At 53.0% G+C, this 17290-nt stretch overlaps 1 protein-coding gene across 1 annotated transcript in view; it reads right to left on the bottom strand.

Annotated features, from left to right (window-relative positions):
- The window catches only part of gpatch1 (G patch domain containing 1), a 40194-nt gene that overhangs the window by 9182 nt on the left and 13722 nt on the right, over positions 1-17290 (bottom strand). The window contains exons 4-11 of the mRNA XM_075468846.1: positions 15122-15282; positions 14775-14872; positions 14577-14635; positions 13592-13837; positions 13363-13510; positions 8833-8912; positions 8242-8458; positions 440-697 (exon numbers count right to left, since the gene is read on the bottom strand). Coding sequence (XP_075324961.1) covers positions 440-697; positions 8242-8458; positions 8833-8912; positions 13363-13510; positions 13592-13837; positions 14577-14635; positions 14775-14872; positions 15122-15282 — 1267 coding nt within the window. The remainder of the gene's footprint in view (positions 1-439; positions 698-8241; positions 8459-8832; positions 8913-13362; positions 13511-13591; positions 13838-14576; positions 14636-14774; positions 14873-15121; positions 15283-17290) is intronic.

The following is a 17290-nucleotide window of genomic DNA, read 5'->3' as shown; positions in this document are numbered from 1 at the left end:
CGAACTCTGATTAGGGCCACTATGCATCCATTCTATCCGCTCTTTTTTAATGATCTTATATTTATATAAATATATTATTATTATAATAAATATATTATTTTATATTCATATTATAATATATATACATACAATTTATATTATTATTATTATAATAAATATATTATTTTATATTCATATTATATTATTTATATTTATATCATTATTATTATTATATTATTTTTATAATTATAAATATCATTATTATAAATAAATATATTTTTATTTAATTATTATTTTTTTAATTATAATTATATGTATTGTTGTTTTTATCCTGTTGTAAACACTTTGAGTACCAGTTGACTTTTGTAAAGGGCTTTATAAATAAAGTTTTTATTGATTGATTGAATGACCCACTTTGGGCTGAGTTTTGAGGTTTTTTATTTTTTTTGAGTCTTCCTACCTTTGTCTCCCTGTCGGAGGCGGCTCAGGTACAGCTCGTAGCGCGCCTGCTTGTCGGGGTTCTTCTCGAACGGTCTGAACGTTTGTGAGGAGGCGTGGACGCCCCGCCATGCCGCCAGAGCCTGCTGCTGCTGCGGGTCAACGGACGGAGGGGTCGGCGGGGGCTCCAGGGTGGAGGTCTTCTGGGTGGAGGAGTGGCGGAGGCTGAGCAGACGCTGTCTGTCTTCAGGCCTCAGCAGCTCCATGACCGAACTGGGACCTGAGCAGGATTAAAAACAGGAGGCAGCGACATTATTCACCTGGCAGAGGAAAGCTGACCAATAATTCTGCTTCTGTTTCAAACTGTGGAACCACGTTAATACTCCCACAGCCCCAGAGCAGAAGCTTTCTACTAAACCCCTCAGAACCAAGGCCTGGGTGATCTGGACACTTTGGTTCCCCGGGGTGATCTGGACACTTTGCTTCCCCAGGGTGATCTGGACACTTTGGTTCCCCGGGGTGATCTGGACACTTTGGTTCCCCGGGGTGATCTGGACACTGTGGTTCCCCAGGGTGATCTGGACACTGTGGTTCCCCAGGGTGATCTGGACACTTTGGTTCCCCGGGGTGATCTGGACACTTTGGTTCCCCGGGGTGATCTGGACACTGTGGTTCCCCAGGGTGATCTGGACACTGTGGTTCCCCAGGGTGATCTGGACACTTTGCTTCCCCAGGGTGATCTGGACACTTTGCTTCCCCAGGGTGATCTGGACACTTTGCTTCCCCAGGGTGATCTGGACACTTTGCTTCCCCAGGGTGATCTGGACACTTTGGTTTACCAGGGTGATCTGGACACTTTGCTTCCCCAGGGTGATCTGGACACTTTGCTTCCCCAGGGTGATCTGGACACTTTGGTTCACTCTGGTTCAACAGGGTGTTCTGGACGCTTTGCTTCCCTGGGGTGATCTGGACACTTTGCTTTCCCAGGGTGATCTGGACGCTGTGGTTCCCCAGGGTGATCTGGACACCTTGGTTCCCCAGGGTGATCTGGACACTTTGCTTCCCCAGGGTGATCTGGACACCTTGCTTCCACAGGGTGATCTGGACACTTTGGTTCACTCTGGTTCCCCGGGGTGATCTGGACACCTTGGTTCCCCAGGGTGATCTGGACACCTTGCTTCCCCAGGGTGATCTGGACACCTTTGCTTCCCCAGGGTGATCTGGACACCTTGGTTCCCCAGGGTGATCTGGACACCTTGCTTCCCCAGGGTGATCTGGACACCTTTGCTTCCCCAGGGTGATCTGGACACCTTTGCTTCCCCAGGGTGATCTGGACACCTTGGTTCCCCAGGGTGATCTGGACACTTTGCTTCCCCTGGGTGATCTGGACACCTTGCATCCAAAGGGTGATCTGGACACTTTGGTTCACTCTGGTTCCCCAGGGTAATCTGGACACTTTGCTTCCCCAGGGTGATCTGGACACTTTGCTTCCCCAGGGTGATCTGGACACTTTGCTTCCCCAGGGTGATCTGGACGCTTTGGTTCACTCTGGTTCCCCAGGGTGATCTGGACACTTTGCTTCCCCAGGGTGATCTGGACACTTTGCTTCCCCAGGGTGATCTGGACACTTTGCTTCCCCAGGGTGATCTGGACACCTTGCTTCCACAGGGTGATCTGGACACTTCGGTTCCCCAGGGTGATCTGGACACCTTGCTTCCAAAGGGTGATCTGGACACTTTGGTTCACTCTGGTTCCCCAGGGTGATCTGGACACCTTTGCTTCCCCAGGGTGATCTGGACACTTTGGTTCACTCTGGTTCCCCAGGGTGATCAGGACACTTTGGTTCCCCAGGGTGATCTGGACGCTTTGGTTCCCCAGGGTGATCTGGACACTTTGCTTCCCCAGGGTGATCTGGACACTTTGGTTCTCCAGGGTGATCTGGACACTTTGGTTCACTCTGGTTCCCCAGGGTGATCTGGACACTGTGGTTCCCCAGGGTGATCTGGACACTTTGCTTCCCCAGGGTGATCTGGACACTTTGCTTCCCCAGGGTGATCTGGACACTTTGCTTCCCCAGGGTGATCTGGACACTTTGCTTCCCCGGGGTGATCTGGACACTTTGCTTCCCCGGGGTGATCTGGACACTTTGCTTCCCCGGGGTGATCTGGACACTTTGCTTCCCCGGGATGATCTGGACACTTTGCTTCCCCGGGGTGATCTGGACACTTTGCTTCCCCGGGGTGATCTGGACACTTTGCTTCCCCGGGGTGATCTGGACACTTTGCTTCCCCGGGGTGATCTGGACACTTTGCTTCCCCGGGGTGATCTGGACACTTTGCTTCCCCGGGGTGATCTGGACACTTTGCTTTCCCAGGGTGATCTGGTCACATTGCTTCCCCAGGGTGATCTGGACACTTTGCTTCCCCGGGGTGATCTGGACACTTTGCTTCCCCGGGGTGATCTGGACACTTTGCTTCCCCGGGGTGATCTGGACACTTTGCTTCCCCGGGGTGATCTGGACACTTTGCTTCCCCGGGGTGATCTGGACACTTTGCTTCCCCGGGGTGATCTGGACACTTTGCTTCCCCGGGGTGATCTGGACACTTTGCTTCCCCGGGGTGATCTGGACACTTTGCTTTCCCAGGGTGATCTGGACACTTTGCTTCCCCAGGGTGATCTGGACACTTTGCTTTCCCAGGGTGATCTGGACACTTTGCTTTCCCGGGGTGATCTGGACACTTTGCTTCCCCGGGGTGATCTGGACACTTTGCTTTCCCAGGGTGATCTGGACACTTTGCTTCCCCAGGGTGATCTGGACAATTTACTTCCCCAGGGTGATCTGGACACATTGCTTCCCCAGGGTGATCTGGACACCTTTGCTTCCCCAGGGTGATCTGGACACCTTTGCTTCCCCAGGGTGATCTGGACACCTTGGTTCCCCAGGGTGATCTGGACACTTTGCTTCCCCTGGGTGATCTGGACACCTTGCATCCAAAGGGTGATCTGGACACTTTGGTTCACTCTGGTTCCCCAGGGTAATCTGGACACTTTGCTTCCCCAGGGTGATCTGGACACTTTGCTTCCCCAGGGTGATCTGGACACTTTGCTTCCCCAGGGTGATCTGGACGCTTTGGTTCACTCTGGTTCCCCAGGGTGATCTGGACACGTTGGTTCCCCAGGGTGATCTGGACACTTTGCTTCCCCAGGGTGATCTGGACACTTTGCTTCCCCAGGGTGATCTGGACACTTTGCTTCCCCAGGGTGATCTGGACACCTTGCTTCCACAGGGTGATCTGGACACTTCGGTTCCCCAGGGTGATCTGGACACCTTGCTTCCCCAGGGTGATCTGGACACTTTGGTTCACTCTGGTTCCCCAGGGTGATCAGGACACTTTGGTTCCCCAGGGTGATCTGGACGCTTTGGTTCCCCAGGGTGATCTGGACACTTTGCTTCCCCAGGGTGATCTGGACACTTTGCTTCCCCGGGGTGATCTGGACACTTTGCTTCCCCGGGGTGATCTGGACACTTTGGTTCCCCAGGGTGATCTGGACACTGTGGTTCCCCAGGGTGATCTGGACGCTTTGCTTCCCCAGGGTGATCTGGACACTTTGGTTCTCCAGGGTGATCTGGACACTTTGGTTCACTCTGGTTCCCCAGGGTGATCTGGACACTGTGGTTCCCCAGGGTGATCTGGACACTGTGGTTCCCCAGGGTGATCTGGACACTTTGCTTCCCCGGGGTGATCTGGACACTTTGCTTTCCCAGGGTGATCTGGACACTTTGCTTCCCCAGGGTGATCTGGACACTTTGCTTTCCCAGGGTGATCTGGACACTTTGCTTTCCCAGGGTGATCTGGATACTTTGCTTTCCCGGGGTGATCTGGACACTTTGCTTCCCCGGGGTGATCTGGACACTTTGCTTTCCCAGGGTGATCTGGACACTTTGCTTCCCCAGGGTGATCTGGACAATTTACTTCCCCAGGGTGATCTGGACACATTGCTTCCCCAGGGTGATCTGGACACTTTGGTTCCCCGGGGTGATCTGGACACTTTGGTTCCCCAGGGTGATCTGGACACTGTGGTTCCCCAGGGTGATCTGGACACTTTGCTTCCCCGGGGTGATCTGGACACTGTGGTTCCCCGGGGTGATCTGGACACTTTGCTTCCCCGGGGTGATCTGGACACTTTGGTTCCCCGGGGTGATCTGGACACTGTGGTTCCCCGGGGTGATCTGGACACTTTGCTTCCCCGGGGTGATCTGGACACTGTGGTTCCCCGGGATGGTCTGGACACTTTGGTTCCCCGGGGTGATCTGGACACTGTGGTTCCCCAGGGTGATCTGGACACTGTGGTTCCCCAGGGTGATCTGGACACTTTGCTTCCCCAGGGTGATCTGGACACTTTGCTTCCCCAGGGTGATCTGGACACTGTGGTTCACCAGGGTGATCTGGACGCTTTGGTTTACCAGGGTGATCTGGACACTGTGGTTCACCAGGGTGATCTGGACACTGTGGTTCCCCAGGGTGATCTGGACACTTTGCTTCCCCAGGGTGATCTGGACACTTTGCTTCCCCAGGGTGATCTGGACACCTTTGCTTCCCCAGGGTGATCTGGACACCTTGGTTCCCCAGGGTGATCTGGACACTTTGCTTCCCCTGGGTGATCTGGACACCTTGCATCCAAAGGGTGATCTGGACACTTTGGTTCACTCTGGTTCCCCAGGGTGATCTGGACACTTTGCTTCCCCGGGGTGATCTGGACACTTTGCTTCCCCGGGGTGATCTGGACACTTTGCTTCCCCGGGGTGATCTGGACACTTTGCTTCCCCGGGGTGATCTGGACACTTTGGTTCACCAGGGTGATCTGGACACTTTGCTTCCCCAGGGTGATCTGGACACTTTGCTTCCCCAGGGTGATCTGGACACTGTGGTTCCCCAGGGTGATCTGGACACTTTGCTTCCCCAGGGTGATCTGGACACTGTGGTTCCCCAGGGTGATCTGGACACTTTGCTTCCCCGGGGTGATCTGGACACTTTGCTTCCCCAGGGTGATCTGGACACTGTGGTTCCCCAGGGTGATCTGGACACTGTGGTTCCCCAGGGTGATCTGGACACTGTGGTTCCCCAGGGTGATCTGGACACTTTGCTTCCCCAGGGTGATCTGGACACTTTGCTTCCCCAGGGTGATCTGGACACTTTGCTTCCCCAGGGTGATCTGGACACTGTGGTTCCCCAGGGTGATCTGGACACTGTGGTTCCCCAGGGTGATCTGGACACTTTGCTTCCCCGGGGTGATCTGGACACTTTGCTTCCCCAGGGTGATCTGGACACTTTGCTTCCCCAGGGTGATCTGGACACTGTGGTTCCCCAGGGTGATCTGGACACTGTGGTTCCCCAGGGTGATCTGGACACTTTGCTTCCCCAGGGTGATCTGGACACTTTGCTTCCCCAGTGTGATCTGGACACTTTGCTTCCCCAGGGTGGTCTGGACACTTTGCTTCCCCAGGGTGGTCTGGACACTTTGCTTCCCCAGGGTGGTCTGGACACTTTGCTTCCCCAGGGTGGTCTGGACACTTTGCTTCCCCAGGGTGATCTGGACACTTTGCTTCCCCAGGGTGATCTGGACACTGTGGTTCCCAAGGGTGATCTGGACACTTTGCTTCCCCGGGGTGATCTGGACACTTTGCTTCCCCGGGGTGATCTGGACACTTTGCTTCCCCGGGGTGATCTGGACACTTTGCTTCCCCGGGGTGATCTGGACACTTTGCTTCCCCGGGGTGATCTGGACACTTTGCTTCCCCGGGGTGATCTGGACACTTTGCTTCCCCGGGGTGATCTGGACACTTTGCTTCCCCGGGGTGATCTGGACACTTTGCTTCCCCGGGGTGATCTGGACACTTTGGTTCACCAGGGTGATCTGGACACTTTGCTTCCCCAGGGTGATCTGGACACTTTGCTTCCCCAGGGTGATCTGGACACTGTGGTTCCCCAGGGTGATCTGGACACTGTGGTTCCCCAGGGTGATCTGGACACTTTGCTTCCCCGGGGTGATCTGGACACTTTGCTTCCCCAGGGTGATCTGGACACTGTGGTTCCCCAGGGTGATCTGGACACTGTGGTTCCCCAGGGTGATCTGGACACTTTGGTTTACCAGGGTGATCTGGACACTTTGCTTCCCCAGGGTGATCTGGACGCTTTGGTTTACCAGGGTGATCTGGACACTTTGCTTCCCCGGGGTGATCTGGACACTTTGCTTCCCCAGGGTGATCTGGACACTGTGGTTCCCCAGGGTGATCTGGACACTTTGCTTCCCCAGGGTGATCTGGACACTTTGCTTCCCCAGGGTGATCTGGACACTTTGCTTCCCCGGGGTGATCTGGACACTGTGGTTCCCCAGGGTGATCTGGACGCTTTGGTTTACCAGGGTGATCTGGACGCTTTGCTTCCCCAGGGTGATCTGGACGCTTTGGTTCCCCAGGGTGATCTGGACACCTTGGTTCCCCAGGGTGATCTGGACACTTTGCTTCCCCAGGGTGATCTGGACACCTTGCTTCCACAGGGTGATCTGGACACTTCGGTTCCCCAGGGTGATCTGGACACCTTTGCTTCCCCAGGGTGATCTGGACACCTTTGCTTCCCCGGGGTGATCTGGACACTTTGCTTCCCCAGGGTGATCTGGACACCTTTGCTTCCCCAGGGTGATCTGGACACTGTGGTTCCCAAGGGTGATCTGGACACTTTGCTTCCCCAGGGTGATCTGGACACTGTGGTTCCCAAGGGTGATCTGGACACTTTGCTTCCCCGGGGTGATCTGGACACTTTGCTTCCCCGGGGTGATCTGGACACTTTGCTTCCCCGGGGTGATCTGGACACTTTGGTTCACCAGGGTGATCTGGACACTTTGCTTCCCCAGGGTGATCTGGACACTTTGCTTCCCCAGGGTGATCTGGACACTTTGCTTCCCCAGGGTGATCTGGACACTGTGGTTCCCCAGGGTGATCTGGACACTTTGCTTCCCCAGGGTGATCTGGACACTGTGGTTCCCCAGGGTGATCTGGACACTTTGCTTCCCCGGGGTGATCTGGACACTTTGCTTCCCCAGGGTGATCTGGACACTGTGGTTCCCCAGGGTGATCTGGACACTGTGGTTCCCCAGGGTGATCTGGACACTGTGGTTCCCCAGGGTGATCTGGACACCTTTGCTTCCCCAGGGTGATCTGGACACTTTGGTTCCCCAGGGTGATCTGGACACTGTGGTTCCCCAGGGTGATCTGGACGCTTTGGTTTACCAGGGTGATCTGGACGCTTTGGTTCCCCAGGGTGATCTGGACACCTTGGTTCCCCAGGGTGATCTGGACACTTTGCTTCCCCAGGGTGATCTGAACACCTTGCTTCCACAGGGTGATCTGGACACTTCGGTTCCCCAGGGTGATCTGGACACCTTTGCTTCCCCAGGGTGATCTGGACACCTTTGCTTCCCCAGGGTGATCTGGACACCTTTGCTTCCCCAGGGTGATCTGGACACCTTTGCTTCCCCAGGGTGATCTGGACACCTTGGTTCCCCAGGGTGATCTGGACACCTTTGCTTCCCCAGGGTGATCTGGACACTGTGGTTCCCCAGGGTGATCTGGACACCTTTGGTTCCCCAGGGTGATCTGGACACTGTGGTTCCCCAGGGTGATCTGGACACCTTTGGTTCCCCAGGGTGATCTGGACACTCTGGTTCCCCAGGGTGATCTGGACACTGTGGTTCCCCGGGGTGATCTGGACACTCTGGTTCCCCGGGGTGATCTGGACACCTTTGGTTCCCACGCTCCTGTCCTACCTTGCAGGGCATCCTCTCCCAGCAGCGTCCTCCTCTGGCCGGAGTCCAGCTGGTGGCGTCCTGCTTCTTGGGGCTCCTCTTTTACCATGTGGCCCCTGGAGGCCCTCAGGGCCTCGGCCAGCGCCGGGCTGACTCCAGAAAGCCTCGATACTTGTATTTGCGGACGGAAATGATGGACCGGCCGATAGTCTCTGGGCAGGTCGGGAGGAGGAAAGATCTGCGGAGAAACACAGAGTGAGCGAAGCTTTCATCCAGATGCAGATGGAAACGGGTCTGAGGTCTCATATGTGCCTAGTTAGAGGATGTCTATATGTTTGTTTTTTCCCCCCTCTTGATTGTATGTTGATTGGTAGTGTAAAGGACATATGTACATGCATCTCTGAAAGTAGCTTATTTAACCAAATTGTTACAATACACGTTTTATTGTATGTAGTGAGGAGGATAGGGGAGGTTTGGGGGATTTGAAGGGTTTGTTTGAAAGAAAAAAAGAAAATTGAAGCTTTCAATGTTAATTGTAATTTTTATATGTGAAATCAATAAACATATCTTTCAAACAAAAAAAGAAACGGGTCTGAGACTGAGGCTGCTCACCGTCTTCTCCTCGGCTGCCTTCTGGGCCAGAGTGAACCCCTCCAGGATCTTACCCAGGTACGATAAGTCTCTGCTCCTTTCTGCGGACAGAAATACCGTCAGAAGGTTCCAGGAACCTGACTGTGTGACGTCATCAGGAACCTGTCTCTCTGACTGTGTGACGTCATCAGGAACCTGTCTCTGACTGTGTGACGTCATCAGGAACCTGTCTCTGACTGTGTGACGTCATCAGGAACCTGTCTCTCTGACTGTGTGACGTCATCAGGAACCTGTCTCTGACTGTGTGACGTCATCAGGAACCTGTCTCTCTGACTGTGTGACGTCATCAGGAACCTGTCTCTCTGACTGTGTGACGTCATCAGGAACCTGTCTCTGACTGTGTGACGTCATCAGGAACCTGTCTCTCTGACTGTGTGACGTCATCAGGAACCTGTCTCTCTGACTGTGTGACGTCATCAGGAACCTGTCTCTGACTGTGTGACGTCATCAGGAACCTGTCTCTCTGACTGTGTGACGTCATCAGGAACCTGTCTCTGACTGTGTGACGTCATCAGGAACCTGTCTCTCTGACTGTGTGACGTCATCAGGAACCTGTCTCTCTGACTGTGTGACGTAATCAGGAACCTGTCTCTCTGACTGTGTGATGTCATCAGGAACCTGTCTCTCTGACTGTGTGATGTCATCAGGAACCTGCCTCTCTGACTGTGTGACGTCATCAGGAACCTGTCTCTGACTGTGTGACGTCATCAGGAACCTGCCTCTCTGACTGTGTGACGTCATCAGGAACCTGTCTCTCTGACTGTGTGACGTCATCAGGAACCTGTCTCTGACTGTGTGATGTCATCAGGAACCTGTCTCTCTGACTGTGTGACGTCATCAGGAACCTGTCTCTCTGACTGTGTGACGTCATCAGGAACCTGCCTCTGACTGTGTGACGTCATCAGGAACCTGTCTCTGACTGTGTGACGTCATCAGGAACCTGTCTCTCTGACTGTGTGACGTCATCAGGAACCTGTCTCTCTGACTGTGTGACGTCATCAGGAACCTGTCTCTCTGACTGTGTGACGTCATCAGGAACCTGTCTCTCTGACTGTGTGACGTCATCAGGAACCTGTCTCTCTGACTGTGTGACGTCATCAGGAACCTGTCTCTGACTGTGTGACGTCATCAGGAACCTGTCTCTGACTGTGTGACGTCATCAGGAACCTGTCTCTGACTGTGTGACGTCATCAGGAACCTGTCTCTGACTGTGTGACGTCATCAGGAACCTGTCTCTGACTGTGTGACGTCATCAGGAACCTGCCTCTGACTGTGTGACGTCATCAGGAACCTGTCTCTGACTGTGTGACGTCATCAGGAACCTGTCTCTGACTGTGTGACGTCATCAGGAACCTGTCTCTGACTGTGTGACGTCATCAGGAACCTGTCTCTCTGACTGTGTGACGTCATCAGGAACCTGCCTCTGACTGTGTGACGTCATCAGGAACCTGTCTCTGACTGTGTGACGTCATCAGGAACCTGTCTCTCTGACTGTGTGACGTCATCAGGAACCTGTCTCTGACTGTGTGACGTCATCAGGAACCTGTCTCTGACTGTGTGACGTCATCAGGAACCTGTCTCTGACTGTGTGACGTCATCAGGAACCTGTCTCTGACTGTGTGACGTCATCAGGAACCTGTCTCTGACTGTGTGACGTCATCAGGAACCTGTCTCTGACTGTGTGACGTCATCAGGAACCTGTCTCTGACTGTGTGACGTCATCAGGAACCTGTCTCTCTGACTGTGTGACGTCATCAGGAACCTGTCTCTCTGACTGTGTGACGTCATCAGGAACCTGTCTCTCTGACTGTGTGACGTCATCAGGAACCTGTCTCTCTGACTGTGTGACGTCATCAGGAACCTGTCTCTCTGACGGTGTGACGTCATCAGGAACCTGTCTCTGACTGTGTGACGTCATCAGGAACCTGTCTCTGACTGTGTGACGTCATCAGGAACCTGTCTCTGACTGTGTGACGTCATCAGGAACCTGCCTCTGACTGTGTGACGTCATCAGGAACCTGTCTCTGACTGTGTGACGTCATCAGGAACCTGTCTCTGACTGTGTGACGTCATCAGGAACCTGCCTCTGACTGTGTGACGTCATCAGGAACCTGTCTCTGACTGTGTGACGTCATCAGGAACCTGCCTCTGACTGTGTGACGTCATCAGGAACCTGTCTCTCTGACGGTGTGACGTCATCAGGAACCTGCCTCTGACTGTGTGACGTCATCAGGAACCTGTCTCTCTGACTGTGTGACGTCATCAGGAACCTGTCTCTCTGACTGTGTGACCATGATGTGTTTAAGGCGAGACACGGCAGGCAAAAACAGGGATTTTTCATGCAGTGGTTCAATTTAGAGATTTTGGGCCAGTCTACTCCTTCAACATGTGTTCTTTCAACCTGCCATAAAGAAAACGTTGAAAACACAAATTAAAATGTTTAATTTTATTACATTTTGTTTACTCGCGGCAGCACGTTTCGCCCGAATATACCAAAAGGTTAGCATTCCAACGCGCCATGCCGAGCTTCGTCTGTTTACTGAAGTCTGTCGTGACCGTTGTGCCGTTGGAAACCTCTGAGTCTCCTGCACAAAGATATGAAACCCAAATAATGGCGCTTCCTTACTATCAGTAACCAATCGTGAATGTCTAAAGACGGATTTATAGCTAATGACGACATCTCATTGGCTGCTGCTCGTTTCTGCTAACTTGATTCGCTCAGACACATCACATGATGGACTCTGACGCTCCCGTGTTTAGCTTTCGCGGAATCTCTGAAAATGCCCCACAACACCGCAACTTTCAAAGAAAAAGATCTTTTATTGTATTGAGCTTGTATTCTTTATTAATAAGATTATTTTTATTAAATATTATTATTACTAAGGGCCTGAGCATTTATTCTGTTTTTGAGCAATTGTTTCCAATACAAATGTATTAAATTCCCCTATTTAAATCTTTACATGCTGTTTTCTCAAAATCATTTTTCTGTATTTTTTCAGTATCAATATCTCAGCCTATGGAGCACCTACTAACACCAAACTTTCCAGTTATACACTTAGCAGTATTCTGAAGATATTTACTGAAGGATTTGTTGATAAATCATTCCTGGCCTGATTTACGTGACATTATAATAAAACAATATGGCGAAAATCGATGTTTTTTAGGCTATGGGCAGTATATTTTGATTTCCTAGGAAATGAAAGCAGATATCCTAAAATCCCTCTAATTTTCTTTTCACTTTGTGTGTAAACAAAATGAAAAAAGAATTTTGCACCTGGCTTTATCATATGTTCAGATCTAGCTGCTGGAAATATATGCAAATGTGCGCATATTTAATGAGATGATGCCTCATTTGCATAATTAAACATACACATTTCTAAAACTTTTAATACATTTTTTTTTTCATACTTGTATAAGTAATCAACTGACGAAGTTTCATGGTGACATCTATTATTTTAAAATATTACCCTATTCACCTGTAGCGTCTCGCCTTAAGGTAAACTCGGTAAATTCCACTTTCCTTCGTACACAGTGTTGAAAAGGCCTCTAACAACAATCTGAGTATTCGGCTCCCCCATTGGTCCGTGCTGGATGTGAGTAGATGAGCAGAGTAAATTCTCCCTGTTGAACTTGGATTAAACAAACATTTGCAGGTGCCCATGGTGGATGTAACCTGGAACCTTGTATGGCACCTTGTTAGAATAAAAACATGTGGAGAGGTTACTCTCTTTAAACTCTTGGGCTGTGTTCGAAACTGCCTACTTCTCCTACTACTCCTACTACTACTACTAACTTTAACTTTGCATACTAGATTCTCTGAAATGTTGGGTATGCATCATGAGGTTACTACTCGTACTCAAACTACCCAAGATGCAACGTAACGTGACGTCGCCGATCGTCATTTCCTGCCAAAACGGCAGTTTCAAGCTAGCTACAACGACGGTAGGTTCACTTCCTGTTTTCAAAACAAAAGCACCAATTGTATGGTAATGGCTTTCCCTATGATAAAAGGCAACGGGTACTTTATTTTGTGAAAATAACAGGAAGTGCGTTAGCTCACTGCGGCTAGCTTTAGTAGCGCCGAATTCGTGGGAACAAAATTGTAAACAGCCGGTATTTTGTCAGGTTTTCAACACGTTGGGGATCTAAACGACTACTTTCTCACCTGAAAATGTTTCAAATGTTGCTAAAGTTTACAGAGTTTAGAGCTTAAGAGAAATCAGCTTCAGGCCGGCTGATTTCGGCTCAGGCAGGAGCGAAATGCATTGTGGGTAAATGCTCTGCATACTGATCAATTAGTATGTAGTATGTAGTATGGAAGTATGTAGTATGGAAGTATGTAGTATGGAAGTATGTAGTATGGAAGTATGTAGTATGGAAGTATGTAGTATAGAAGTATGTAGTATGTAGTAGGCGGTTTCGAACACAGCCTTGGATTCTTTCTGGGCCAAACTTTCCAGGACTCTCCAGGAGTTTTCCAGGTGGTGTTACCTGTCTTCTTGGTGTACTGCTTGGGGGCCGTCCAGCCGTACAGGCCGTCTCCGGGCTCCTCTTCTCCCAGCACGTTGTCGTACCTGGACATGGAGTCTCTGTGGTACACGTCCTCGTCGTCATCCTCCAGCGCCCCCACGCCAAAGGCCTGCGGGGTCAAAGGTCAGACGCAGGTCAAAGGTCAGCCTCAGCCCGTCAGACACGAGCAGACTGGTCTTTGAACTCCCACCTGTCCGGCGACTCCTCCCCTCTTCAGGCCGGCCCGTCTATCTCCAAACAGCCGACTCCTCGTCTCGGACTGCGGCCGGAAAAGATCGATGTGTTCGGCCGCCCCGCGGCCTAGCAGCGCCAGGCCTGGGTCCAGGCCGCGGTACCCCAGACCCTGGACCCCCAGCCTCGGGTTGAAGTCTACCGGAGTCACATCTTTGGGAGCGAACGTCACGTCCTCTGGAGCAAACTCCTCCAGGTCTTCGTCCTGATCGGGAAATAAAAGATACAAATGATCGAGTGTTTGCAGCTTTGCTCAGACCAACAGATCCAGTTCAGATCCAGTTCAGATCCAGTTCAGATCCAGTTCAGATCCAGGCTGTGTTCGAAACCGCATACTACATACTAATTCGATGAGACAGTATGCAGAGCGTTTACCCACAATGCACTTCGCTCCTGCCCGAGCCGAAATCAGCCGGCCTGAAGCTGATTTCTCTTAAGCTCTAAACTCTGTAAACTTTAGCAACATTTGAAACATTTTCAGGTGAGAAAGTAGTCGTTTAGATCCCCAACGTGTTGAAAACCTGACAAAATACCGGCTGTTTACCATTTAGTTCCCACTAATTTGGTGCTACTAAAGCTAGCCGCAGTGAGCTAACGCACTTCCGGTTATTTTCCCAAAATAAAATACCCGTTGCCTTTTATCATAGGGAAAGCCATTACCATACAATTGGTGCTTTTGTTTTGGAAAGAAGAAGTGAACCTACCGTCGTTGTAGCTAGCTTGAAACTGCCGTTTTGACAGGAAATGACGATCGTCACGTTACGTTGCATCTTGGGTAGTTTGAGTATGAGTAGTAACCTCATGATGCATACCCAACATTTCAGAGAATCTAGTATGCATCCGGGAACTTCTCGCTTACTCAAACTCGCATACTAACTCAGAAAGTTAGTAGGAGAAGTACGCGGTTTCGAACACAGCCACAGACTGTTTCCAGTGTGCCTCACCTCTGAGTCCTCCGAACCAGCAGGGGGCAGCACGGAGCCAAAGACTCTGGTTCCACCGTCTGTGTAAAGGACCAAGAGGCCCACAGTTAATGTTCACACATTAAAACTGATGTCACAAACTTACAGGAGTTCACTTTATCATTAATATAATTACACCCCAGTAATCCAGGAACCCAGGATCTGAAAAGTAGTAAATACCAGTCTGCTGTCTGCCAGCTTTCCTCTTCACACGAGGCCCGACGCCCTGACCTTCCCTCCACCCCATCTTCGTCAGCAGCTCCACCCCGATGGACGACCTGAGAGACACAACAGCACACCTCAGAGCAGGTTCTGTCCAAACCAACAGACTCTGGGAACATTAACTCAGAATCTGTTTCTGGAGGAAAGTCCAAGAAATCCAGACGAGCTGCAAACGCTTCGACTAAGTTAGCTTCAGATGCAGAATAAACAGCAGTGACCTGCTGCCCCAGGAGAGGAAACCATGGGCCCGGCCCAAATTCAACAGGTTCTGAACATTCAAAATGTTGAACTGTGGCAGGTGTTACCTGGCAGGTGTGATCAGCTCCTCCAGCAGCGTGTCTCCAGGGATCAGAGCTGCCTGGGCGCCGACGGCTCTCGCCTTCTCTGCAGTCTCGTCTCTGCGACTGGACGAGAACTCCCGACTGGTGGTGATTTCCCTGGGAGCGATGCCATGCTCGCTGAAATCCTGGAACAGAGAGACAGTCAGCTTCATCTCTGGTTCTACCACACAAGGATCAGACCCACAACCGACTTCCACACGCCGATTACGACCCACGGGCCACTTCCGCACCCCGATTACAACCCACGGGCCACTTCCGCACCCCGATCAGACCCACGGGCCACTTCCGCACCCCGATCACAACCCACGGGCCACTTCCGCACCCCGATCAGACCCACGGGCCACTTCAGCACCCCGATCAGACCCACGGGCCACTTCCGCACCCCGATTACAACCCACGGGCCACTTCCGCACCCCGATCAGACCCACGGGCCACTTCCGCACCCCGATTACAACCCACGGGCCACTTCCGCACCCCGATCACAACCCACGGGCCACTTCCGCACCCCGATCAGACCCACGGGCCACTTCCGCACCCCGATCAGACCCACGGGCCACTTCCGCACCCCGATCAGACCCACGGGCCACTTCCGCACCCCGATTACGACCCACGGGCCACTTCCGCACCCCGATTACGACCCACGGGCCACTTCAGCACCCCGATTACGACCCACGGGCCACTTCCGCACCCCGATCAGACCCACGGGCCACTTCCGCACCCCGATTACGACCCACGGGCCACTTCCGCACCCCGATTACGACCCACGGGCCACTTCCGCACCCCGATTCCGACCCACGGGCCACTTCCGCACCCCGATTACAGCCCACGGGCCACTTCCGCACCCCGATTACAGCCCACGGGCCACTTCAGCACCCCGATTACAACCCACGGGCCACTTCCGCACCCCGATTACGGCCCACGGGCCACTTCCGCACCCCGATTACGACCCACGGGCCACTTCCGCACCCCGATTACGACCCACGGGCCACTTCAGCACCCCGATTACGACCCACGGGCCACTTCAGCACCCCGATTACAACCCACGGGCCACTTCAGCACCCCGATTACAACCCACGGGCCACTTCCGCACCCCGATTCCGACCCACGGGCCACTTCAGCACCCCGATTACAACCCACGGGCCACTTCAGCACCCCGATTACGACCCACGGGCCACTTCAGCACCCCGATTACAACCCACGGGCCACTTCAGCACCCCGATTACGACCCACGGGCCACTTCAGCACCCCGATTACAACCCACGGGCCACTTCAGCACCCCGATTACGACCCACGGGCCACTTCAGCACCCCGATTACGACCCACGGGCCACTTCAGCACCCCGATTACAACCCACGGGCCACTTCAGCACCCCGATTACAACCCACGGGCCACTTCAGCACCCCGATTACAACCCACGGGCCACTTCAGCACCCCGATTACGACCCACGGGCCACTTCAGCACCCCGATTACAACCCACGGGCCACTTCAGCACCCCGATTACAACCCACGGGCCACTTCCGCACCCCGATCAGACCCACGGGCCACTTCAGCACCCCGATTACGACCCACGGGCCACTTCAGCACCCCGATTACGACCCACGGGCCACTTCCACACGCCGATTACGACCCACGGGCCACTTCCGCACCCCGATTACAACCCACGGGCCACTTCCGCACCCCGATCAGACCCACGGGCCACTTCCGCACCCCGATCAGACCCACGGGCCACTTCCGCACCCCGATCAGACCCACGGGCCACTTCCGCACCCCGATCAGACCCACGGGCCACTTCCGCACCCCGATTACGACCCACGGGCCACTTCAGCACCCCGATTACGACCCACGGGCCACTTCCGCACCCCGATTACAGCCCACGGGCCACTTCCGCACCCCGATTACAGCCCACGGGCCACTTCCGCACCCCGATTACGACCCACGGGCCACTTCCGCACCCCGATTACGACCCACGGGCCACTTCAGCACCCCGATTACGACCCACGGGCCACTTCAGCACCCCGATTACGACCCACGGGCCACTTCCGCACCCCGATTACGACCCACGGGCCACTTCAGCACCCCGATTACAACCCACGGGCCACTTCAGCACCCCGATTACGACCCACGGGCCACTT

This window comes from Odontesthes bonariensis, chromosome 1, assembly GCF_027942865.1.
Source record: "Odontesthes bonariensis isolate fOdoBon6 chromosome 1, fOdoBon6.hap1, whole genome shotgun sequence".
Lineage (NCBI taxonomy): Eukaryota > Metazoa > Chordata > Actinopteri > Atheriniformes > Atherinopsidae > Odontesthes > Odontesthes bonariensis.
Note: the sequence above shows the minus strand (reverse complement) of the source record. Positions and strands in the feature narration are given on the sequence as shown.